The 27,494-nt window shown below is 40.2% G+C and overlaps 1 protein-coding gene across 1 annotated transcript in view; it reads right to left on the bottom strand.

Moving 5' to 3' along the window:
* The window catches only part of LOC110165906 (neural-cadherin-like), a 456,074-nt gene that overhangs the window by 174,983 nt on the left and 253,597 nt on the right, over positions 1–27,494 (bottom strand). The window contains exons 16-18 of the mRNA XM_055155988.1: positions 25,405–25,548; positions 15,947–16,230; positions 9,944–11,552 (exon numbers count right to left, since the gene is read on the bottom strand). Coding sequence (XP_055011963.1) covers positions 9,944–11,552; positions 15,947–16,230; positions 25,405–25,548 — 2,037 coding nt within the window. The remainder of the gene's footprint in view (positions 1–9,943; positions 11,553–15,946; positions 16,231–25,404; positions 25,549–27,494) is intronic.

Below are 27,494 nucleotides of genomic sequence, written 5' to 3'. Positions count from 1 at the left end.
TGATCAAATGGAGTATCCCGGTTTCTTGACATAATCTTACAAATGCGCAGGCGCAAAAATTAACTTAAATCAATTTCATAAACCAGGAAAAATACAAACCGTGAGCTCCTTTAGCATAAGAAGCTAAGGAGCTACGAGATCTCCCACAATCCACTGTGCAGATTCTTCATTAAAATCTTCTGCATAAATAAACTCAACTTTACAACATATAAACCATAAAGACTATAGACACATCAGCCCGTTTGATCAGATAATTCAGCTGTGATCACATTTGTTTATGTTTTACAGAAACGAAACTTAAGACCGTTTGGCTAATTAGCATAAACTGTTAGCGGCGATAAAAAAAACTCGCTCCTTGTGCCGCTGATGTGATCAGTTTTTTTTTGGACTAAATGACACGACTCTGTGGATTATGTGTGTTATTTCTGTGACAGAAGAGGCGCTAATAATGGTAAGTGTGTTCCGTGCGTATAGAGTATAGGAGATAGTTAATGTTTTAGTTTTTCAGCGTCACACGAGTGCAGGTCGTACGAGTGCAGATTGTACGTGTGCAGGTTTAGCTCAGCTCTTTATTTTACAGTCATTTCACTCGTTTGGTCACTTTATTTATGTTGGTCAATTTATTTATGTCACTACTGTTGTGGTGAAAGGCTGGAAAGTGTCTTTTGGACGCATGCGCACTCAACTTTATGTTGCAGTAACCGGGGTACTGCGTTTACATGCCACAAGTAACCCGGTTACTATCGGAATAAACCAGCTACAGTAACCCGGTTTCTAATAACCGGGATACTGCCATAACCGGGTTACTGAAACCGGGTTACTGCGTTTACATGCACCATGAAGAAACCGGGATACTCAAAAAACCCGATCATAACCGGGTTATTGATGTGCATGTATACGCACTCAGTATAAACAGATTCCAGTGTCTTATATCTACGTGAAAGTTGAAACAGAGGCAGCCTGTTTTCCGCAATTACCAAAAGTGCCATGTATCCGAGCGCACGATCTAAACACTAACAAGTCAACATCTCTAACTAACTTCCTCGAGGCGGGAAAAAATAAAACGACTCTGGATCTTTATCATAATAAGATGTTCAAATGGGTTTAGGCACGTAAGACTGGCAAGTGGAGAACGCTGCAGGCCTGAGAGAGATTTGACAATGGCATTAGCATAACAAAACACTCGGAGAATCTAAAAAGGAGGAACGCAATTATGGATTCCAGTCAACACAGCAAAGGTATGAGACAGGAAACTTTACACTGTAGCTTTTTCTCTATATTGAAATTCTGCCTGCTGATTCTTTGTCAGGGAAAAATGAAATGAAAGGAAGCCACAACTCACCTGTGCTCTACTTAAAGGGGCACTGCGTAACTTTTCTGGTGGAGGGCGGAATGTTCTACCAGCGTGTCTCCATGGAGATGCGATAGCTTTGCCTGGAGGGTTCCTTGGTCGGGCTTTAAACAAATTTGTCTAGTATTTATTCGTTTACGAGGGTTTTTATTGCTCAAAAATACAAAAATTCCTTCTGTGAATAGGGGCGACTCTCCACAGATCTGAACTGTAATTGGTATGGTTTAGACCTGGTTTTGGCCTTGTTTAGTTCTGGTTTAGTCCTGGTTTAGATCTGGTTTAGGCCTGGTTTTAATCCTGATTTTAGTCCTGATTTAGTTCTGAATTAGACCTGGTTTAGATCTGGTTTAGACCTGGTTTTAGTTCTGATTTTAGTCCTGATTTAGTCCTGCTTTATTCCTGGTTTTAGTTCTGGTTTAGACCTGGTTTTAATCCTGATTTTAGACCTGGTTTTAGTCCTGATTTTAGACCTGGTTTACTCCTGGTTTTAGTTCTGGTTTAGTCCTGGTTTTAGTCCTAGTATAGTCCTGGTTTAGACTTGGTTTTAGTCCTGGTTTTAGTTCTGGTTCAATTCTGGTTTAGACCTGTTTTTAATCCTCATTTTAGTCCTGGTTTAGTCCTGGTTTAGTTCTGATTTACTCCTGGTTTTAGTCCTGATTTTAGTTCTGATTTAGTCCTTATTTACTCCTGGTTTAGGTTCTGGTTTAGTTCTGGTTTAGTCCTGGTTTAGTTCTGGTTTAGTCCTGGTTTACTCCTGATTTTAGTTCTGGTTTAGTTCTGATTTAGTCCTGGTTTAGTTCTGATTTAGTCCTGGTTTAGTTCTGGTTTAGTCCTGGTTTAGTTCTGGTTTAGTCCTGGTTTAGTTCTGGTTTAGTCCTGGTTTAGTTCTGGTTTAGTCCTGGTTTAGTTCTGGTTTAGTCCTGATTTTAGCTCTGGTTTAGTTCTGATTTAGTCCTGGTTTAGTTCTGATTTAGTCCTGGTTTAGTTCTGGTTTAGTCCTGGTTTAGTTCTGGTTTAGTTCTGGTTTAGTTCTGGTTTAGTCCTGATTTTAGCTCTGGTTTAGTTCTGGTTTAGTCCTGGTTTAGTTCTGGTTTAGTTCTGGTTTAGTCCTGGTTTAGTTTTAGTCTCTGGTTTAGTTCTGGTTTAGTTTAGTCCTGGTTTAGTTCTGGTTTAGTTTTAGTCCTGGTTTAGTTCTGGTTTAGTTTTTAGTTCTGGTTTAGTCTGGTTTAGTTCTGGTTTAGTTCTGGTTTAGTTCTGGTTTAGTCTGGTTTAGTTTTTAGTTCTGGTTTAGTTCTGGTTTAGTTCTGGTTTTAGTTCTGGTTTTAGTCTGGTTTAGTTTGGTTTAGTTCTGGTTTAGTTCTGGTTTAGTCCTGATTTTAGCTCTGGTTTAGTTCTGGTTTAGTCCTGGTTTAGTTCTGGTTTAGTTCTGGTTTAGTCCTGATTTTTAGCTCTGGTTTAGTTCTGGTTTAGTCCTGGTTTTTAGTTCTGATTTAGTCCTGGTTTTAGTTTCTGGTTTAGTAGTTCTGGTTTAGTAGTCCTGGTTTAGTTCTGGTTTAGTTCTGGTTTAGTTAGTTCTGGTTTAGTCCTGTTTTTAGCTCTGGTTTAGTTCTGGTTTAGTTCTGGTTTAGTTCTGGTTTAGTCCTGATTTTAGTTGTGTTTTAGTCCTGGTTTTAGTTCTGGTTTAGTCCTGGTTTAGCTCTGGTTTAGTTCTGGTTTAGTCCTGATTTTAGTTGTGTTTTAGTCCTGGTTTTAGTTCTGATTTTAGGCTCACAGCCAAAATCCCTGTTTTTCTAGTTATTTTTGAGCTGTAAAACCACTTGTAATTTAATAAATACAAGGTAGAGCTGTTTAATGTCACACTGTGGAACATTTCAGGCAAAGCAACGACGTATCCATAGAAACAAGCAGGTTACGGACCCCAAACAGTTGCATAATGCACCTTTAACTAATGTTTACAATGGATACTTTTTACTTTTACATTTCAGATGTATTTGCACTTTCTACTCCACAATTTGACTATTTTTAATTCTGTACTTAAAACAAAAAAGTACTTTTCTTTATGGTGTGAGACTTATTTTCATGCACATTTGATTTGAGTTAACGTCCCAACTTTGAGCAAACCAAATACAGAAAAACAGCTAGAAAAATTAAGAATTTAAATGTAAAATGGATGAATGTAAGGTACGAGACAAGAAATTTTATACTGTAGTTTTTTCTCTGTATTGAAACTCTGCATTCTGGTTCGTTTTAAGTTAAAACAGGGGGAAAAGAATGAAATGAAAGAGCATAAATCTGAACTTTCTACTCTACTACATTTTTTATTTTGGACTGAAAAGTAAAAAGTAGTTTTCTTTACGTTTTGAGACCTGCTGAAAAGGCTGAAACTTATTTTATGCACATTTGATTTGAGTTAACATCCCAACTTTGAGCAAACCAAATATAGAAAAACAGCTAGAAAAATTAAGAATTTAAATGTAAAATGGATGAACGTGATTATAAATTCCAGCCAGCACAGCAAAGGTACGAGACAAGAAACTTTATACTGTAGTTTTTTCTCTGTATTGAAACTCTGCATTCTGGTTCATTTAAGTAAAAAATAGGGGGAAAAGAATGAAATGAAAGAGCATAAATCTGCACTTTCTACTCCACTACACTTTCAATTCTGGACTGAAAAGTAAAAAAATACTTGTTTTATGGTTTGAGACCAGCTGAAAAGGCTGGAAGTTATTTAATGCCCGTTTAATTTGAGGCAACGTCCCAATTTTGAGCAAACCAAATAAACATTTGCACAAAAACAGTGAGAAAATGTAGGAAATCAAATCTAAAAAGAAGAACACAATTATAGATTCCAGTCAACACATCTAAGGTGAGACAGGAAACTTTATACTGTAGTTTTTTTTTCTCTATATTGAAACTCTGCATTCTGGTTCTTTGTAAGGAAAAAAGAGGGAAGAAAGGTAACACTTTATAATAACTACACCTTATTTAGCCTTAATAAAGCAACAACAAAGACTTAATTAATAATGATTCAGGCTTAGTAACTACTTAATTTCTACCTGAATTAGCACTTAACTTGCACTTAATTCACCTGTGCTGTAAATAGTTACTCATAAGTATTTCTTACTTAATTACTCATGGACTAACCATTTGTGTGTGCATTTGTAAATGTATATTTAAGTAAAAATTTGAGCATTTATTAATGATTAGTAAACCATGAGAGAATGATTTACTAGTGATGCATTATTGTTTCTCTGGAATTTGACCAACCCTAACAAATGCTTAATAAAACATAATTAGTCTTCACTTTAGAAAAGCTGTGAAAGAATTTCTGTGTTATTTTAATTATTATGAATCATTTAAAATCATAATCATTTGTGTGTGTGATTAAAGTTATCAACAATTGCGTTTTGGGGTTTTTCCATATGTATGTCATATGTCCTAGTACAAGAACTCCATATTTGCTAAATACTTGTGTGATATTCTAGCCTATGAGTTAACCATTTATGTACTACAATTCTTTGATTTATAATGTACCAATCACTTGTATGAAAATGAATAACCTCTGTGTGTTTGACAACTGTGTGCAGTGTCCTGTCGCTCTAGTGAACCTCGAGATGATTCCTCACATGAAGCCAACTCCCACTGTCACACATGCAAGAGTTATGATGGTGTCTGTCCATACCTAAGGCACCTCCTGTTTGTTAATCATGTTTTATGTGTTTGTACTATGCTTAGCTGCACCAGTTTCTTATTATGTCTTGGCTGTTTCCCCTTCCCCTTGAGAATTATCGTTCTGTAACTAGGGCCTCCTAATGAAATAAAAAGAGGAGAACGGCCTTGAGTCATCAGAACGTGTGGAGACTGTTGGTTGTGATGCCCACTCTCTGCCCGTTCTCCTCGCGAGTAAAACTGAATTAATCTCTTGTCTTTCTTCTTGTTTACAATGTTTAGATAAACCTAAAACCCTAAAGATTGTTAGCATGTGATCATTGTAACCATCGTGTGATATAACATAATGTACTGTATTGTTATCTGTGAAATGACTGCAATAAATACTGCTGTTGGGAGGAGAGCTGCAGAGTAGAGAGGCTCAGCCAGTGGTATTGACAGGCTCTGACGGCTCTCTCTCCTTGCACAAGTATTACTTTTAACTGTCTCGTTTTGGTGCGTCTTTATTTAATGTAATTTGATGTCTTAGGGTAAATTCCCTGACAAAAGCTCTCAGAAAGACTTAACAGATAACAGCTGCCTGAATTATCATTGCATTATTAGTAAATCATTCTCTTATAACTTACTAATCATTAATAAATGCTCAAATGTGAACTTAAATATGCATTTGTAAACGTGCAAATGGTTAGTTCATGAGTAATTAAGAAGTATTGAGTTACTATTTACAGCACAGGTGAATTAAGAGCAAGTTAATTACAAATTCAGGTAGAAATTAAGTAGTTACTAGTCTTTGTTCATGCTTTATTAAGGCTAAATAAGGTGTAGTTATTATAAAGTGTTACCGGAACAAAGAATGAAATGAAAGAAAGCCACAACTCATCCTTATTTTACTTAAACCGTTTTTACAGTCGATACTTTCAGTTTTAATCCACTACATTTGAGACCATATATTTGCACTTTCTACTCCACTGCATTTTAGATCTAGACTATAAAGTAAAAAGTACTTTTCTATATTGAAACTTCACATTCTGGTACTTTTTAAGTAAAAATAGGGGGAAAAGAATTAAAGAGCATAAATCTGAACTTTCTACTCCACTACATTTTAAATTCTGGACTGAAAAGTAAAAAGTATTTTTCTTTATGGTTTGAGACCTGCTGAAAAGACTGAGACATTTGATCTGAGGCAATGTCCCAAATTTGAGCAAATCAAATATACAACTGCACAAAAACAGTGAGAAAAATCAAGAAATCAAATTTAAAAAAGAAGAAGAATGAAATTATATATTGGTTCTTTTTAAACATTTTAAATTCTGGACTGAAAAGTAAAAATGACTGAAAAGGAAGAAAAGGGAACAAAGAATGAAATGAAAGAAAGCCACAACTCATCTGTACTTTACTTAAGTCATTTTTAGAGTCAATACTTTCACTTTTACTCCACTATATTTGAGACCATATATCTGCACTTTCTACTCTACTGCATTTTAGATCTGGACTGAAAAGTAAAAAGTACTTTTCTATATTGAAACTCTGCATTCTGGTTCATTTTAAGTAAAAATAGGAGAAAAAGAATGAAACGAAAGAGCATAAATCTGCACTTTCTACTCTACTACACTTTTAATTTTGGACTTAAAAGTAAAAAGTATTTTTCTTTATGTTTTGAGACCCGCTGAAAAGACTGAAACTTATTTTCATGCACATTTGATTTGAGTAACTCTGAGCAAATCAAATACGCAAATACACAAAAGCGGCAAGAATAATTAAGAAATCTAATCTAAAAAGAAAAAAGAACGCAATTATAGATTCCAGTCAACACAACAAAGGTATGAGACACTTTATACTGTAGGTTTTTCTCTATATTGAAACTCTGCATTCTGATTCTTTTTAAGTAAAAGTAGGTGAAGAAGAATGAAATGAAAGAGCATAAATCTGCACTTTCTACTCATTTTTACAGTCGATACTTTCACTTTTACTACATTTGAGAGCGTGTATCTGTACTTTCTTCTCTACTACACGTTTAATTCTGGAGTGAAAAGTAAAAAGTCGTTTTCCTTTATGATTTGAGACCTGCTGAAAAGACTGAAACTTATTTTTATGCACATTTGATTTTGAGTTGAAGGTCCTAACTTTGAGCAAATCAAATACACAATTGCACAAAAACAGCAAGAAAAAAATAAGAAATCAAATCTAAAAAGGAGAAGAAGGTAAATATAGATTCCAGTCAATACAGCAAAGGTATGAGACAGGAAACTTTATACTGTAGTTTTTTCTCTATATTCAAACTCTGCATTCTGGTTCTTTGTAAGGAAAAAAGAGGGAACATAGAATGAAATGAAAGAAAGCCACAACTCATCTGCACTTTACATAAGTCATTTTTACAGTGGATACTTTGACTTTGACTCCATTGCATTTTAGATCTGGACTGAAAAGTAAAAAGTACTTTTCTATATTGAAACTCCACATTCTGGTTCTTTTTAAGCAAAAAAAGGGGGGAAAGAATGAAACGAAAGAGCAAAAATCTGAACTTTCTACTCCACTACACTTTTAATTCTGGGCTGGAAAGTAAAAAAAAAATGTTTGGTTGGTTTAAGTCTTAAACCAACAAAAAAGGAGTGTCGAAACTTTTTTCATCAAGGGCCACAGATGAAGCAGAGGCTGATCGACTGGTGCTCAGTACAGTGAATAATTGAAATATGTGCATGTTTAGAATGAGCTATCTGTCTTTATTCATTCTAAGATCCTTAAAACCACACACTGAATATTAAATATAAGCTTTATTAATGTAGATTAAAAAAAAATTAAATAAATTGTAGTAGAGCTGATCGAGGGTCGTAGACTGGTGCTCAGTACAGTGAATAATTGAAATATGTGCATGTTTAACACGTTAGAATGAGCCATCAGTCTTTATTCATGCTAATATCCAACAAGAATTTCACTGCATCCAACAGATCAGTGTGTGGATGCAAAACAACTTTCTCCAGCTAAACTCTGACAAGACTGAAGTCATAGTGTTTGGTCCACAGAAACAAAGGGACAGTGTCAGCAGTCACCTCCAGTCTCTCTCTCTAAAACCTTCAAATCAGGCAAGAAATCTAGGGGTAATAATGGACTCAGACTTGAACTTTAACAGCCACATCAAATCAATAACATCTGCAGCCTTTTACCATCTAAAAAACAGAGCAAAAATCAAAGGTTTACTGTCTAAATCAGACTTGGAGAAACTTATCCATGCGTTTGTCTCCAGTAGGTTAGATACTGTAATGTTCTGCTCACTGGTCTCTCCAAACGAGCTGTGAGACGCTGCAGAACATCCAGAACATCCAGAACATCCAGAACATCCAGAACGCTGCAGCTCGGGTCCTGACTCGAACTAGGAAGTACGAGCACATAAGTCCTGTGCTCAGGTCTCTGCACTGGCTCCTGTGCCTCAGAGACTTTAAAGCAGCTCTGCTTGTACAAGTGTCTCCATGGCCGAGCACCAAAGTCCATCTGTGACATGTTAGTGTCATATGAACATCTCACACTCTGAGGAGCTCAGGGACCGGCCTCCTGCTGGTGCCCAGAGTCAGAACTAAACAAGGGGAGTCAGAGTTTCAGGTTCATGCAGCTAAAACCTGGAACAGTCTGAACATGTGAGACAGACTCTTCTGTGACGCTGTTTAAATCCAGACTCAAAACATTTCTGTTTAACTGTGCAAATAACTGAAAGGTTTTCATTCCGCACTCTTCTCTCCAATTTATGTCCCTCTTTTTTAATTTTAATCTTCATGATTATTTATGTTTTGATTTGTTTTTATTATGATTTTAATGTATTTCTTATTCTGTAAAGCACTTTGAATTACTTTGTGTACGAATTGTGCTATACAAATAAACTTGCCTTGCCTTGCCTAATATCCTTAAAACCACACACAAAATATTAAATATTGGCTTTATCAAGGTAGATGTAAAAAATAAAAAAAATAAAAAAAACTTGTAGTAAAAAGTAAATTTGGGCCAATTCACCTGGAAACCTGAGGGCTGGTTTAAGACCTGCTGCAAAGGCTGAGACTTATTTTATGTACATTTAATTTGAGTAACTTTGAGAAAATCAAATACACAAAAGCAGCTAGAATTAAGAAATCTAACCTAAAAAGAAGATTGCAATTATAAGTTAGTTTTTCTCTGTATTGAAACTCTGCATTCTGATTCTTTTTAAGTAAAAAGAATGAAATGAAAGAGCATATATGTTCACTTTCTACTCTACTACATCTTTAATTCTGGACTGAAAAGTAAAAAGTATTTTTCTTTATGGTTTGAGACCTGCTGAAAAGGCTGAAACTTATTTTATCTACATTTGATGTGAGTTAATGTCCCAATTTTGAGCAAACCAAATACACAATTGCACAAAAACAGCAAGAAAAAATAAGAAATCAAATCTAAAAAGAAGAAGAACGCAATTATATATTCCAGTCAACACAGCAAAGGTATGAGACAGGAAACTTTATACTGTAGTTTTTTTTTTTCTCTATTCAAACTCTGCATACTGATTCTTTGAAAGGAAAAATAGGGGAAAAGAATGAAATGAAAGAGCATAAATCTGCACTTTCTACTCATTTTTACAGTCGATACTTTCACTTTTACTACATTTGAGAGCGTGTATCTGTACTTTCTACTTTGAGACCTGCTGAAAAGGCTGAATCTTATTTTTATGCACATTTGATACGAGTTGAAGTCTTAACTTTGAGCAAACCAAATACGCAATTGCACGAAAACAGCAACGAGAATTGAGAAATCAAATCTAAAAAGAGGAAGAATGCAAATATATATTCCAGTCAACACAGCAAAGGTATGGGACAGGAAACTATACTGTAGTTTTTTTTCTCTATATTGAAACTCGGCAGGGAAAAAAAAAAAAGAGGGAACTGCAAATGAAATGAAACAACTCACCTTTGCGACTGTGCACATAAACATCTTTCTCCCCAGCCTGATGCGCGTTATCATTCTGGTCTCCGATAGTGATGGTGAGCGTGCTTGTGGATGTCATTGGAGGACGGCCGCTGTCAATCATAATGACAGGCAGATGAAACTCCCGCTGCCGTTCCCTGTCAAACCTGCGCAGGGCGGTTAGCGTTGCAGAACTGTTCCCGTGGTCCTGGAGGTGGAAATCGGCGGAGAAATGCGAGGGCAGAGAGATGGAGAAGGGGGGGCCGTGTTCCGGGGAATCTCGATCCGCGACGTGGAGCAGATTGGTGCTGATGTTGAGCCAGACGACCTGGGGCGCGGGGCTGTTCTCCCACAAAACCGGCGCGTACTCTGCCTCCAGCTCCGGCCCGTTGTCGTTCATGTCCAGCAGCTGCAAGTGGACCGTGGCGCTGCCGGTCAGGCCTGGCGTGCCCCTGTCCGTCGCCATGACAACCAGATCGTAACCCGCCGCCGTCTCCCTGTCCAGCGGCCTGGTCACCGTAACCACTCCGGCTCGGTTGACCGCGAAGTGCCCGTGCGGGTCGGATCTGGGCAGGATGCTGTAATAAATGTCTCCGTTCAGGCCTGAATCCGAGTCAGTGGCCACGACCTGGATGACGCTCGTGCCCACCGCCACGTCCTCGCGTATCGGCGAGAGCAGGTGAGAAACGGGGTCGAAAACGGGGCTGTTATCGTTCTCGTCTTCCACCAGAACCACGCAGTGAATGAAGCTCGAAAAGTCGGTATCCTCCACTTTGATGGTCAGATTGAACCTCTGATCCGCCGCCTTCTCGAAGTCCACGCCTTTCCTCAGCCTCAGCGTCCCCGTCTTCTCCAATCTGTGGCTAACCATGTAGAACTTCTGCTCGGGGTCTCCGGCCACTATGCTGAACGCGACCTGCCCGTAAGTGCCGGCGTCGGGGTCCAGGGCGCTCAGATCGAGGATTGAAGCGTCAACGCTGGCGCTTTCGGGTATGCGAGCGCCGCACCAGTCCTCTCTGAACTTCGGCATGTGATCGTTGATGTCCGTTACCATTACAGTAGCGGTGGCGGTGCCCGTCATACCCCCGCCGTCCCTCGCCTCGACTACTAAATGGTGGCTCTCTGCAGTTTCTCTATCTAAACCCTCTGCCGAAACCGATATAGTGCCAGTGCTGGAATCCATCGCGAAAAGCTGCACGCTGTTTGCATTATAAGCGTTTTCGATAATCCTATATGTCAAGATTGCGTTTTGCCCGACCGCCGCGTCGTCAAGGTCCACAGCGGTCATTTCTACAACGAATGTTCCAGGAGGGGAATTCTCCGGGACGCTGCTGTGGCAGTTATCCGGGGCGCAGGAGAAGGCGGGCGCGTTGTCATTGATGTCCCAAACATTGATTATAACATCAGTGAAGCCCGTAAGACCCTCGCCTTCTTCATCGGTCGCCATGACGACGAAGCGCCACACAGCACGCTCCTCTCGGTCCATGGTGCGTTGGGCGTACATCTCCCCCGTCAGGTCATTGATCATGAAATGTGACTCAGCGCCCTGCCCGTGAATGGAGTAGCGGATCGCTCCCTGGTCCGCGTCTTTGTCGGGGTCAGTGGCCGTCACCTGCACAGATAATCGCACGTCTTAAGAAAATGGATATTCATTCACACAGTCAAAAACCAAATTACAATTTCCTCTTATCTCCTTTCAGCTGTCACCTGGGTCTTCTTTGCTTCTGTATTTTTTCGACAGTCCTATTTAAGTGTTTGCTCTATTTCCTGACCGGCGAAATTAAAGCAGTGAGCTTTGATCAGGGTGGTTTCTTGCATCTGGCCTTGAGCAGCCCTGACGTTCTCTCTAGCTAAATTTCCCCGAAGAAAATAAATCACCACTGTCTCTTCAGCAAACCCAAAAAATAATCTCATAATATTTCAAGCGATGACTGCGCAAGAAATATGGCCAAATTAAAATCGAGCAAAGGTTATAAAGGTGCATTGTGTAACATTTCTGGGAACGGCTTTGCTGCCTACTTGTCTCAATCCAAATGTTATTGCTGTGCAGAAGTGTCCCCACGGAATGGAATTTAACATGTTTATATAGGATTTAAGTAATTACAGATATTTGCATGGCTCAAAAACATGCAATTAACTTTAAAGTAAGATCACCTCTTCACAGATCTAACCTGTAACTTGACCTAATAGAGTAATCCGCTGCTATAGATAAATGTAATGTTAGAATGTTAGAATTACAGGCAAAGCAATAACATCTCCAAGCAGGTGACGTACGAGAAAAGTTACACAGTGCAAAACAAAACCACTCTAAAACTTTGGTCCAGTAAGTAGCTTCTTCAGTTCTGACAGGTTCTGCTTTAAATCTAACAGATCGCGGACAATAAACACAAGCACCAACACATTAACACTGAACTGGACTTGGCATTGTTGCATAATGACATTAAACTCAACATATCTCACTGTACTGTATGTTTTGTTTTTTGTTTTTTTACATATGTGCTGTACTAAATATTTTTTTATTGTGCATAGGTTTACACTGGGATTACTGGACTGGCTTTTGCACCTTTTCTATTCCGCTTAACATCAAAACTATGTAGTGTTTGATGCTCTATATCACAGGTGTCAAACATAAGGCCCGGGGGCCAGATCCGGCCCTCCAAGACCTTTAATGTGGCCCTTGGGTGATTTTCTACTAAAATATTTTAATTATATTTTCTATTAAAATATTGGTAATTTTCTGCGGTGTTTATCACAGCAGCGTCTCCAGCGTCTCTGTACGTGGCCCCTCCCACCAGAGCAGCACAAATGAAGACTTCTCTCTTTCCAAACGCTCTTAAAGGACGATCGTTTTGACTGTTGACCGTGACACCCTCATCGGAAAAATGTCAAAAATGAGAAAAGTGGAGCCGAGTGCAGGATTTTCCAAGATAAATGGACTTATTCTTATTTATATACAAGTTCATGTTAAAACATTGTGTTGAAATTGAATTTTTTATAATAATTTAATTATTTTTTAATTAATAATTTGAACTTATTGTTATTTTTGGGGTTTATATGCCATGAGTTTTCTGATCCGGGCCCTTTGGGATCAAAGTAGGTTGGATATGGCCCCCAGACCAAAATGAGTTTGACACCCCTGCTCTATATGTTTTGTTTGAGTCTGAAAAAAGCTCTTCTCTCTGTAACTGCTGCAGTGATTCGTCATTTTGGTGTTAAAATGTTTGTATTAACCCACTCTACATTTTAGAGTTCATATTTTGCTATTTTGTCAGTAAATAAATTCTTAATCTTGATATCAAACTCTACTCGAAACTAGCTCCTGTAACTACTGGCCTTGTGACATCGCTCTTCCTTAGTCCGCTTTTTAAAGGTGCACTGTGTAGCTTTTCTGGTGTTGGGTCCGTCAAATGCTCTTCTGCGTGGAGATGTTATTGCTTTGTCTGGAATGTTTCACAGTATGGCATTAAACCTTTCTATCTTCATGTAGACCAGCGGTTTTCTATATGTGAGGCCCGCCTTTCCTGGGAGGTGCCAAAGAGCCACTGGGGAGTAGCGACACACACGGACTAAACCAGGAATGATCCCAGGACTAAGCAAGGACTACACCAGGACTGAATTAGGACTAAAACAGGACTAAACCAGGGCTAAACTAGAACTGAACCAGGACTGAGTGTTGTGACGAGCCCGGAGGTGTGCCTACATAGACCGTTGGGTGACCGCAGACCGGCACAAAGCCCCACGAAGCTGAGCGCAGTCGTCACTCGATCGCGCTTTGTGGACACCCTGCACCTCGGGCTCGGGGTTTCCCTCTCGCTCTCAGAAATCCAAGATTAGTCCTGGTTTACTCCTAGTTTAGACCTGTTTCAGACCTGGTTTAGTCCTGCTTCCGTTCTGGTTTAGTCCTGGTGTAGTCCTGGTTTAGTCCTGGTTTAGTCCTGGTTCAGTCCTGGTGTAGTCCTGGTTTAGACCTGGTTTAGTTCTGGTGTAGTCCTGGTTTAGACCTGGTTTAGTCCTGGTTTAGTCCTGGTTTAGTCCTGGTTCAGTCCTGGTGTAGTCCTGGTTTAGTCCTGGTGTAGTCCTGGTTTAGACCTGGTTTAGTTCTGGTGTAGTCCTGGTTTAGACCTGGTTTAGTTCTGGTGTAGTCCTGGTTTAGACCTGGTGTAGTCCTGGTGTAGTCCTGGTTTAGTCCTGGTGTAGTCCTCGCTTAATCCTGGCTTAGTCCTGGTTTAGACCTGATTTAGAACCTGTTCAGTCCTGGTTTAGTCCTGGTGTAGTCCTGGTTCAGTCCTGGTGTAGTCCTGGTTTAGTCCTGGTGTAGTCCTGGTTTAGCCCCGGTTTAGTCCTGGTGTCCAACTGATGTTCAGTGATGTTAAAAGTCGCCTCAGTTAGTCCTGCGTGAAGTTGGAAATTATTTTCTGTTGCAAAAATCATTTATGAATACACTTTAAAAAAAAAAAACAACAACTCAATATTATATCAGTTGTTATTGAAACTCATCATTGCCAGGAACATAAAAGATGCATTTACTTCCAAGGCCTGGGGGATTTTTGGGGAAGGGCGAGGCTCACATTCACCCAATTGGAAAACCCCTGATGTACCAAACCAAATGCCTGTCCTGGTTTAGTCCTGGTTCAGTCCTGGTTTAGACCTGGTTTAGTTCTGGTGTAGTCCTGGTTTAGACCTGGTTTAGTCCTGGTGTAGTCCTGGTTTAGTCCTGGTTTAGTCCTGGTGTAGTCCTGGTTTAGTCCTGGTGTAGTCCTGGTTTAGACCTGGTTTAGTTCTGGTGTAGTCCTGGTTTAGACCTGGTTTAGTCCTGGTGTAGTCCTGGTTTAGACCTGGTTTAGTCCTGGTGTAGTCCTGGTTTAGTCCTGGTTTAGTCCTGGTTCAGTCCTGGTTCAGTCCTGGTGTAGTCCTGGTTTAGTCCTGGTGTAGTCCTGGTTTAGACCTGGTTTAGTCCTGGTGTAGTCCTGGTTTAGTCCTGGTGTAGTCCTGGTTTAGACCTGGTTTAGTTCTGGTGTAGTCCTGGTTTAGTCCTGGTTTAGTCCTGGTTCAGTCCTGGTGTAGTCCTGGTTTAGTCCTGGTGTAGTCCTGGTTTAGACCTGGTTTAGTTCTGGTGTAGTCCTGGTTTAGACCTGGTTTAGTCCTGGTGTAGTCCTGGTTTAGACCTGGTTTAGTCCTGGTTCTGTCCTGGTGTAGTCTTGGTTTAGTCCTGGTGTAGTCCTGGTTTAGACCTGGTTTAGTTCTGGTGTAGTCCTGGTTTAGACCTGGTTTAGTCCTGGTTCAGTCCTGGTGTAGTCTTGGTTTAGTCCTGGTGTAGTCCTGGTTTAGACCTGGTTTAGTTCTGGTGTAGTCCTGGTTTAGACCTGGTTTAGTCCTGGTGTAGTCCTGGTTTAGACCTGGTTTAGTCCTGGTTAGTAGTCAGTCTGGTTTAGTCCTGGTTTATGGTTTAGTCCTGGTTTAGTGTTTAGTCCTGGTTAGTCTGGTTTAGTCCTGGTGGTGTAGTCCTGGTTTAGTCCTGGTGTAGTCTGGTCCTGTTTAGTTCTGGTGTTAGTCCTGGTTTAGACCTGGTTTAGTCCTGGTGTAGTCCTGGTTTAGTCCTGGTTTAGTCCTGGTTCAGTCCTGGTGTAGTCTTGGTTTAGTCCTGGTGTAGTCCTGTTTTTCAAGGTATTTTTGAGTTTTAAAAGCACCTGTAATTGAATAAATGTAAAGTAGAGCTGTTTAATATCACACTGTGGAACATTCCAGACTTAGCAGTGACATATCCATAGAAACAAGCAGGTGACGGACCCCAAACCAAAAAGTTACAGCCTTAAAATATAAACAGTCTATGACCAGAACTGAAAAAAGCTGCTCTAAAAACGTCTATATCCATCTGACAGTATTAGATTTTCTTTTGCAGTACCACCCCTGATTTTAGGAAGCAGAAGTCAGCGGGGCTAATGACACAGCTATTACAGTCATTAGAGCCCAGCATCAGGAGAAAACAGCGTGATCTCCTCCTCTCACCTGAAGCACAAACACCGGCGACCCGTCCAGCTCCTCCGTGACTGATCCGTAATACTCGTTCATGGAAAACACCGGCGCTTCGTCGTTCTTATTAACCACCGTCACCACCACGGCCGCGTAGTCCTCCCACTTCCCGTCCGAGGCCAGGACCAGGAGCTTGTAGCGTTTCTGCTGCTCGTAATCCAACGCCTGAGCGATAAAAATGGTGCCCACTTCTGGCTCGATGTCAAAAACGCCACCTTTGTTTCCTGACGTTATCTGGTAGCGCAGCTTGGCATTGGCTCCTGCGACGGTTTGAGGGAATACATGAGAAGGAGAGAAAATTATAAATAAACTAAAGAATCGCAGGATTTTCTACGGCAATTGTTTTTGAACGCATTGATTAATCATTTCAGAAGAATAGCGTATTAAAGGGCTCATCTTACGCTCTTTTCTGAGCTGTGTTATAATGTTGTTTCCTCATCGCAAACAGACCTGGAGTTGTGTTTTGTTTCATTCACACGTTTAACGCACAACTGCTGATCTATTTTACTTATTTATGATTTTATGGTTCTTCCTTTTATTTGATTTCTACTGGTTTTGTTGTTTTAGGACTGGTATAACCAAATTTTTGCAATTTACCTTTTTGTTGTCTTCATTTTGTGATCTCTGGGCATGTGCAGCACTTTGGAAACTGCTTTGTTTGTAAAATGTGCTCTAGAAATAAAGTGGGTTTGGATTTGAAACAGAAAACACTCTGTTCCAACTCATGATGTCATGAACTGAAGGCAAAATGTAGTTGTTGACTTGAAAAATACGGCTTCATGACATCACAATTTGGAACTGAGCATTTTGATCCATCGAGGTTCATTTGGTCTTCTGATAATTGATGTTATTAGGTTCTTTTTCCCAAGAGTTTGTTTTCATACCTGACAGTTTTGACTGCTCACTAGCGCACTTCCTTAGAGTAGAGCCCTGCACCCGTGGGATCCGATGCAAAACAGTACGATGCGAGACACATTTTGAAAGCTCATCAAGCTCACATGCACAATGCGGGAGAGAGCAGATGGGATGATAACCCGCAGTCCCACAAACTAAATATGAGTGTAAAGTAAAATATACAAATGATTCATGTATGCCTATGATGCATCATTTACCATCTAAAAAACATAGCGAAAATCAAAGGTTTACTGTCTAAATCAGACTTGGAGAAACTTATCCATGCGTTTGTCTCCAGTAGGTTAGATACAGTAATGTTCTGCTCACTGGTCTCTCCAAACGAGCTGTGAGACGCTGCAGAACATCCAGAACATCCAGAACATCCAGAACATCCAGAACATCCAGAACGCAGCTCGGGTCCTGACTCGAACTAGGAAGTACGAGCACATAAGTCCTGTGCTCAGGTCTCTGCACTGACTCCTGTGCCTCAGAGACTTTAAAGCAGCTCTGCAAGTCTCTCCACAACCAAGCACCAAAGTCCATCTGTGACATGTTAGTTCATATGAACATCTCACCCTCTGAGGACCTCAGGACCGGCTCCTGCTGGTGCCAGAGTCACGACTAAACAAGGGAGTCAGAGTTTCAGGTTCATGCAGCTAAAACCTGGAACAGTCTGACATGTGAGACAGACTCTTCTGTGACGCTGTTTAAATCCAGGCTCAACATTTCTGTTTAACTGTGCAAATAACTGAAAGGTTTTCACTTCCACTCTTCTCTCCAATTTCCTGTCTCTCTTTTTTAAAAATTTTAATCTTCATGATTATTTATGTTTTGATTTGTTTTGATTATGATTTTAATGTATTTCTTATTCTGTAAAGCACTTTGAATTACTTTGTGTACGAATTGTGCTATACAAATAAACTTGCCTTGCCTTGTGCTGGATACTTTATTTGGCATTAATAAAAACATTTTAAGCAGCCTATATTTGTGGATGTGGTCTAATCTCATGCACACATTTGAGACAGTTCCTCTGCGATAGAACTTAAGAAAGTGAGCGTACCCATCTTGCAGGATTTGCAGGCGAGAGCGGGACAAAACATTGCAGATGCGGGCAGGAACGGGAATGAAAACTACAATTCTTTGCCGATGCGGGCGGGAGTGGGACTGAAACTTGTGTCCCACGCAGACATCTACCTCAGAGTGATCACGTGATGTTGCTGTGACGTGTCCGGTCGGCTGATTTAAACAGGTTTTGGCGCTGTTTTCCTACCGGTGGAGGCAGGACGACAGCGCCATCTGCAGTCCGACTTCCTCAGGACAGTACCCCAGGTGTGTGAGAATAAAAAAGCCCCCTCGTCCCGGTTTATAGTCCCGTGGGCATGTTTCTATATTTCAATTGCCTCTTTAATCCAGCAACAATGTTTGTCATCCTCGGGTCCCAGTCCATAATGTGGTTCTCTCTTTTACAGAGCTCAGAAACGGCCAATTTGAGATGTTCCAGTTCTGTTTTGTGTGCACGCTTTCGCTGTTTCCTTCTCGCATTCTGTCTTACGTTCCTTTTTTCGTGTACTTGTATAAATCAGCTGACCAGACACGTCACAGCAACATCACGTGATCACTCTGAGGAAGACCGATAGTGAGCCGTCGAAACTGTCAGGTATGAAAACAAACTCTTGGTCTGAAAAAATAACCTAATAACATGGAGCATTTTGAGCTTTGGAGATGTAAACAAACAGATAATACAGGATTACTCAAACATGTGAATGAAACAAAACACAACTCAGGTCTGATTTTGATGAGATAACATTTATAACACAGCTTAAAGTTCACGAGAGTCACATTTGCGTAATATAGGACCGATAAAGGTTATGAAACCCATCCAACCAGAACCAATAAGAAAGTTTTGTAAGCCTCTTTTAAACTTCCACAAAAGTTTCAGTCGTGCATTGATTTTCATTCTACACCTGAATCCCTTTTTTTGAGTGAAATATTTTGGCAGCTTATCACTCATTCTTCCTCCCGCCGGTTTTTGCCAACTCGGCATATTTTTTTGCAAACATTTCTCTTTGTAGCAATATTCATTAAGTGACCCTCGGAGCTGCGTTTCCCTCTGAGCAGCTTAAAGGAAGATTCTTGTGTGGTTTTAGCCATGTTGTAATGCTGTTTCCTCCTCAAAAACATACATGCAGTCGTGTTTTGATTCATTCGCACGTTTAAGTAACCCTTTGTTATTAGTCTGTCTACATCTCCAAAGCTCAAAATGCTCTGTTCCACCTTGTGATGTCGTGTAGTCATAGTTATACTGTGATCCAAAGCAAGAAAAATGATCTGACGAAGGCTTTTTTGCCGAAACGTTATTTAAAAATAAAGAAAAAGCTTTTGAACATCGGCCATCTGAGTGCGCTATGCATTTTTTCACTTTTATTTTACTGTTCCTTGCATTTGCACTTCTAAGAACCTTGGCGTGCGTTTTCCGTTTCATTTACTTTGCAAGACAGCGAGCTACCTTTTGCCTTACCGTTAAAGGTGCACTGTGCAACTTTTCTGGTGTAGGGTCTGCTACCTGCTCGTCTCCATGGAATGACTCAGCATTTATTCATTATGTGTTTTTCTATTAGGGACGGGCATGATTTGTCGACTAATTGACAACTGATCATTAAGGATTTAATCGATCACGTTCATTTTTAACCGACAAACCGAATATAGGTCACTGTGCGTAGCGTAACGACGAGGCTGCGTCTGACACAAACACTGGAGTTGTGGCCTCACAGTCCCGTGTTTGGGCTCTGGCTCCTTGGAGACAATGTACCTCTCAGTGAGTGTGTTTACATGCGGGTCAGTGTCCCGGGTATGATTGGGTTTTTTGAGTATCCTAAATATCGTATTTTCCAGGCTATTAGACGCGCTCTTAAGCCTCCAACCCCATCAAAAAACGATCGCGCACCCCACAATCCAGAGCGCCCTATACACGAATTCCACTCAGGTACGACTTCAGTAAACTACAAAGCCGCACCACCCGCAGCGCACACAAACACGCATGGAGCAGACAGCGACCGCGCAGCGAAAAACACCCGCAGCCACACTCATCACTCCACGCCGACGAGGAACGGAACGAAGGAACGAATCGAAAAAGCGAGTGCAATGTGCCACTTCTAGACACAACTGAACAACTGAGTCACTGCGAACACGCCGACAATCCGCGTTGGTCCCAGACAGCACCCTCCCTACACGCCACAACTGAACAAAGCCCAGAGTCACCGTGAACGCCACAAACAAAGTCCCACTGACCCATCAAACTGTTGTGTTTCCTTTAGTCCGGTGCGATTTATTTGTGCAAAAAAGTTTGAAAATAGTAAATAACGTGTCCAACATAAACATAGTGAAATTAAGTTAAATTAAGAGCTGCTAAGAGCTAAGAGCAGCGCTTTTAGTTTATGAAAATGATCCACGCGGTTTTAAGTTTTGTTTCTGTAAGACGTAAACAAATGTGTGCAAAGCTGCGTTAAACACATTATGATCTCAAACGGGCTGATGTGGCTCTGCAGTGGTTATGTTTATATGTTTTAAAGTTGAATTTATTTATGCAGATTAATAATAGTAATAATGAAAACGTTAAGTTAAGAAAATTTAATCGAATGCCCATCCCTAGTTTTTTATTGCTCAAAAATGCAGTAATTCCTTCTGTGAACAGGAGCGACTCTCCACAGATCTGAACTGTAATGTAGCGTTGTGCTGTAACCTGCTTGTCCCCTTCGTGATAGATTGGTTTAATCTGCGCTGTGGAACATTCTAGACGACGCAATAACATTTCCACGAAGAGAAGCAGATATGTTACGCAGTAGAGATTGGTAATTCCAGGGTTTAAATTATCCAGATGATTCTAGTGAAGGTGTATGTCTTTTAAAAGCACATGGAGCACTTACTTTATTACCACATGACATCACAAGGTGGAATAGAGTGTTTTCTGTCTGAGAGAAGAACCATAAAGCCTAAATATACAGGATTTGTGAGTTAAACATGTGTGACTGAAACAAAACACAACTCTAGGTCTGTTTGTGATGAGGAAACAAAATAATAACACAGAAAATAATGCAATACTGGTGCTTTAAATCATGCAGTGAGCTGGATTTAGCTGCAGTCGTCACAGTTCTCGGTAATGCACTGTAGCACATATGTTCCAGAAAGACTGACACGCTCCCACACAGCAGGTGGGCGGGTTTTAACCAATAAAACAGCGGCTCAGACTCTGTGCAGCCCCAGTCTCAGATCCCTTTATCAGGCCTGTTTGGGTCCGTTAATCAAGTATTTATGGGAGCGGGGGTGCAGCTTAGGGTGGGCTGCCGCGCTAATGATGGATAGCAGTGGCACAACACCAGCCCCCAATATTAAACTTACAATACTGTTGCTCTTGTGCCTAAGAGGCCACAATCAATCTGTCTTGTTTAAGAACCTCCGCCCAGGGCCTGACTGGTGTAAGCTGCCAGTTCACAGTGGGAGGTGAGGAAACACTTTGTCAGCCTGCCTAGTGTTAATAGTGCAGATTAGTGTATTTACATGGGATTTGAGGTGCTTCAGAGCAACTGCGTGATTGAAAGTGTGGTCTGAACGTAGCAGGAGATCATCTTATCTTCTGCCAGAGTTAAAGGGCCCATTTTACGCTATTTTCTGATCTCTGTTGTTGTGTTTCCTCATCAAAAACAAACCTGGAGTTGTGTTTTGTTTTGCACATGCACACAACAATGTTTTTTGGTCAAAACTGAGACGTTTGTATTCGTTTTGGCCTTTCGTCCACATGGAGCCGGTGTTTCGGGTGGGCGAAAACAGTTCCAGACTGGAGAAATCTGAGAACGCCGGTGTCGCGTTGTTGTGTGGACGAGCAAACCGCAGCTTTTGGAAAATGATGACGTCACGATCCCGTCACCGCCAGGGTCCTCTGATGCAGCGAAGCCTGCAGCCCTCCAACTAGCCTACAGACCGCAAGAGCGTTGCCAAAATGTGACAGGTGTAGCCTACAGAGCCGCTCCTGTCGCCCAGCAACTGAGACATGCTGCTAGCGCCAATACTAACAACTCGCACTGCAGATTATGCACACGGATCAATAACAAAGATTACAAATCCGTGTATCACTGTATCAGAAAGGATCTGCGTCCACACACGTCGTTTCTGTGTCCACAAGTCTTCCCGTATCCACACAGATTTGTACATATTTGTTTACGTTTTACAGAAATGAAACTTAAAACCACATGGCTAATTTGCATAAACTAAGTGCTCAAAAAACAGCTCGCTATTGTGCGCTGATGCGGTTCAGCTTCTGTCGGACTAAAGAACACGACTCAGTGGAATATATGGGTTCTTTCTGTGACTTATGTTTAACTTTTGCAAAACAAAATGGCTGTATTTCTGGAATACATCTAAAGTCGGCTAAATTAACTTAAAGTTTAAAAAAACGGTGATTAGATCTGCATTATTAAAAATTATTATCATTGTTAACAGCGCCACATACAGGTGTGGCATATGTATTACATCGTTTTCACTCAGTGCTCCGTGAATATTTACTGATCCCGCACTTGTGTGGACGTGAATGATTTTCAACCCGCAAAGAAAAAAATCCAGGAGTGTTGTTGTGTGGACGTAGCCTTAGGAGTTCTTCTCTCAAATCAGAACCGTTTTAAACTTCACACACCTTCACGAGAATATTTTGGGTAATTTCAGCCTTGAAATTGCCGGTCTCTACTGAACTAAAAGTAAAATGTAGCTGTTAACTTGAAAACTATTGCGTCGTGACATCTCGAGCTTTGGCGAGACAGACTAATAACGCAGGATTTCTCAAACATGTGTGAATGAAGCAAAACACAACTCCAGGTATGTTTTTGAGGAGATAACAACATTATAACATGGCTAAACGCTCACAAGAGTCAGTTCTGTGCAATATGGGCCCTTTAAACCAGCAGATTGAGCAGTCTCCATAGAGAGGAGATAAGGTCAGATATTGACTTCCTCTTTACTAAACTACATCCACCTCCTTCTCTCAAGCTCAAAAAGCGCTCCCTGGTGAATAGCACCAGAGTGGAGCACGAAAAGGCAGCATGGCTTTTTGTTCCCGTGCACACTTTCTAGTTTTTTCAGCACTTTTTTTTAATTAGTATCTGATTAAAGTGGAGTAGACGAGGTACAGAGTTTCCATTTAATTAAGTAATCAAAACAAGTGGGGAATACATGAAAACCTACTAATGCTTGGGTCTTGGAGGAAATGAGGTGTAATACCCATGTGTTTACAGCCTTCTGTTCCTGTACCAGTGTAGTAAGCCTAGAAGAACCTATTATAAAAATGATCCAAAAACAAAGGTATTATTTAACCAGACACTTTTGTACCTTTTTGAAATACAGCCATTAAATACGCGGCGATTCCTCTGTTGTAAAGATCCCCTATTGAGCTTTTATGTCCTTTTCTTTTGCTTTAGTGAGTTAAAAACGTTTGTTCATGTAAAAGGTCTCTCGTGTTACAAAGCTCAAAGTCTCACTCGAGCTGAAATATTTACATTTCTCTACGGTCTGCAATGATGCAATAGAGTAACATAAAAAATCCTGTACAAGAGGATTTCGACATGCTTTAGTCAGCGCTTTCTCTAATAAAATTAAAACAGCAGACACGGAGCAATGACATGGATATTATGTGAATGTCTGAGGAGTGCGTACTATATGAAACGTGTAATCCAATTCAAGATCCTATATTATGCAAAACTGACTCTTGTGAGTTTTAAGACATGTTTTAATACTATCAGCTCATCAGAAATCTGTCTAGAGTTGTGTTTTGTTTCATTCACACGTCTGAGTAATCCGGCTAATCCTGCATTATTAACATATTTTTCTGATTATAAGTCGCACTTTTTTCATAGTCTGGGTGTTTCCTGTGACCTATACTCTGGTGCAACTTATATATTAAAATTGAGAGGCTCTAGACTTCTGTGTCAGTATCTGCTGCTCCTGTTACTCCTGCACCACTGTCACTTCACTCTACTGTGCATGTCTCCTGCAGAAAGAGCCTCTGTCCTTTATTACTTCTGTACCACTGAACTGAAACTAGGGGTGTACAAAAATATTGAAATATCGATATATCGTATCATTTAATGTGATGATACAGTATCGATATCGTGGGCTGCTGTATTGATATATCGCCAAGAGTATTTTTTGGTATATTTTACAAAATTATTTTGTTACAGCTACAGTTTTGTTGCTTGTTCAGTGGAAGGAAACTCGTTTATGCGACACATTTGACATTTTCACTGTTTTCATGATTAAAATGTTCATGTTTCATGTTCACTTTGCACAAGAAGTGGTTTAACAAAGACTTTTATTATCACAGACATGACTTAGAAATTATTTTTTATTCAACTGTATCGAATCAATTTGAAATATTTTGTATTAAATCATGCTGAATCGTAAGCTCACCGTATCGAGATATGTATCGTATCGTGGCCTATGTATTGAGGTATGTATCATATCGGCAACTTCTGAATAATACCCAGCCCTAACTGAAACCATCCTGTCGAGATTAAGAAATGCCGGAATAATTCTAACTGGAACTGATGCTGAGTCTGACGACAGCGACACAGAAGAGGAAGCGGCGCTCTGTTTACCTCCGGAGGTCACGGAGTTGCTCAGAAGTGACAGCAAAGATGAAGAATTGAATGGATTTAGTGATCTGGAGTGAGATGAAGAGTTTGGTAAACATGTTCTGTTGTTTATGCCAGTGATTCTTAACTATAGGGCCAGGACCACCTCCTTGGGGGCCCCACAATCAGTACAATATAATGCATTTAATATGAGATAGGGCTCCAGGTTACTTTGTTCAGAAAAGGTCAGGCCCCAAGATTGAAAAAAGTTAAGAACCCCTGGTTTATACTATAGTCATATGAAGAACTGTTCACATGTGACGTTAACAGTCTGTTGTTCTCTGTTCTAATGTTATTACTATAACTTGCCTTTCAAGATGAAATGTTGGTTCCTGGTCTCTAATTTTATACAATAATTTTCCCCCCAGAAGTCCAACTTATAGTCCAGTGCAACTTATAGTGTATATGTTTTTTTTTTCTTCTTCATTACGCATTTTTTGGCTGGTGCAACTTATACTCCAGAGCGACTTATAGTCCAAAAAATACGTTAGTCTGTCTACATCTCCAAAGCTCAAAATGCCTTTAGTTCAGTAGAGATTGGTAATTCCAGATCTGAAATTACCCAAATGATTCTAGTCAAGGTGTGTGGAGTTTAAAAACACTGTGGACCACGTCTTGTACCACCACATGACATCACAAGGTGGAACAGAGTGTTTTCTGTTTGAGAGAACAACTCTAAAGAACCCGAATAAGCAGGTTTGTGTGTTAAACGTGTGAATAAAACAAAACACAACTCCACGTACTGTATGTTTGTGATGAGGAAACAACCTTATGACAAAGACCAGAAAATACAGTCATTTTCAGAAGCAGCTAAACTGAAATTCTCACTGGGAGCCCTCTGGTTCGCTCCTGCCTCCTCGGACGTACCTTCATCTTCATCATTAGCGCTAACAGTGACAACAGTGAGGCCCACATCTGCATCCTCGTCTACGCCGACCTCGTACAGCCTCTGAGCGAAGACGGGCTTGTTGTCGTTGACGTCGCTGATGAAAATCCGCACATACGCCGTGTCTGCAGGAATGACAAAATGGTGTGAGATTAAACGTTTGCATCTGTTCAGTGATTTCACTATTTATTATCAGTGCTGGAAGAAATGGCACTGTGTAATTTTTCCCGATAGAGGGTCTGCCACCTATTGTCTCCATGGAGATGTTGCTACTTTGCCTGAAATGTTTCACAGTATGGCATTAAACCTTTCTACCTTCATGGAAACCAAACCAGACCAAGTTACAAGTCAGATCTGTGGAGAGGCGACCCCGCTCACAGTCAGTTTTTTTGTTTTTCTAGGTATTTTTGAGCTATAGAACCACCTGTAACTAAATAAATGTAAAGTAGAGTTGTTTAATGCCATACTGTGGAACATTCCAGCCACAAGAATGACCAGGGTTCCCACTTTTTTTTCACTGACAAAATTTCAAACCTTTTCCATGACCTAAAGTGAATTTTCCATGACTTTACTGCACCTACATGTGTAGAATTGATCAGACTTTTAGGACTAAATATAAAATGTTAACCCTTTCCACTCACCTTATGGTTTGGTTTTATAGTTTTTTACATTCAAAATATTGTCAGTGCATTATTGTCGTCTCTTTAAAACAAAAAGTGCATACACTACCGGTCAAAAGATTTGGAACACCCTAATTTTTCCAGTTATTTTTTGCAGTTCAAGTCGTGTCAGTTCAATGAAGAGCTTGAAATGGTACAAAAATGTAAGAACTGAACAGACAGAGGTGGTAACTTGCTTTTGATTCATATTTTATATAATAATACAGACTTTTCCACCGCCTCAGATCGTTTCTCTTCACTAGTTTTGTGGAGTTTTGTTAAAGCCGCTGCCGTCTGCTGAGAGGAAATGACGTCATATAATCTCAGTAAAAATGTGAATACAAATTTTTAGAAATATACTCTCACAACAGACACAGCTGACAGCACAGTATCCAGCACAGTGTCCAGACTTAAACCCCATCGAGCTGGTTTGGGATGAACTGGACAGAAGAGTGAAGCAACCTACAAGTGCCACACATTTATGGAAACTTCTGAAACAGACTTAGGAAGAACTTTCTGAAGAATATTTGATTTCTATTGTAAAAAGAACGAGCCACGAGTGTGTTCAGCTGTTATATTTGCCAAAGATGAACACTTTCATGAATCAAAAGAAGTTTAGAATATATTTTGGTCAACAGTAAACAGTAAAAAAATGGAAAAAGTGTGATGTTCTAAATCTTTTGACCAGTAGTGTACGTTCAGAAATAATCATAACAGCCTAATGAGAACTTAACTGAACGCTGTAGTTGCGTGAAAGAGATACTAAAATTCCATGACTTTTCCAAAATGTTCATTGAGTTTGCAAATTTACATTTACTTTTCCAGGATTTCCATGACCGTGGAAACCCTGAATTAGCCACCTAGTGCCTCCGCTCAATTTCATTTCTCTCCAGCGACTAGGTCAGGAATCAGAATACACTAGACCAGTGATCTCCAACCTTTTATGTCCGATGAGCTACCTTTTACAAAATGAAAATGCCTTAAGAGTTACTCTTTTAGTGGTTCCAAAAAAATGTTTTCGATGTAAGAGGGCAAGCCTTAGATGTATAGTTAGATGCGTATAAAACATTAAACCATTTTCGAATTTATTAGTGCAAAAAATTCAAAATAACACATTTACTGTGGTAATTAATCAAATTTGAGTTATTTAGTACAATACGTATAATTCAGAAACCCTTTGGCGAACTACTTGTAAGGAGGTGGAGAGCTACTGGTAGTTCCCGAGCCACAGGTTGGAGATCCCAGCACTAGACGGCTCGCAAAAACCCCAAAAGTGCGAGTTTGGACACCAGCCAATCAGCGAAGAGCCATATATTCTGTGTTGGCAACGATTCCCAAGATCGAGGATTTAAAGCCGGAACGAAGAGAATGTTTGGTGAATTTTATCAAGGGGAAAGACTTTATTTTACTTC

Source organism: Boleophthalmus pectinirostris, unplaced genomic scaffold (assembly GCF_026225935.1).
Source record: "Boleophthalmus pectinirostris isolate CB_2022bp ecotype Guang Dong unplaced genomic scaffold, ASM2622593v1 HiC_scaffold_2, whole genome shotgun sequence".
Lineage (NCBI taxonomy): Eukaryota > Metazoa > Chordata > Actinopteri > Gobiiformes > Gobiidae > Boleophthalmus > Boleophthalmus pectinirostris.
Note: the sequence above shows the minus strand (reverse complement) of the source record. Positions and strands in the feature narration are given on the sequence as shown.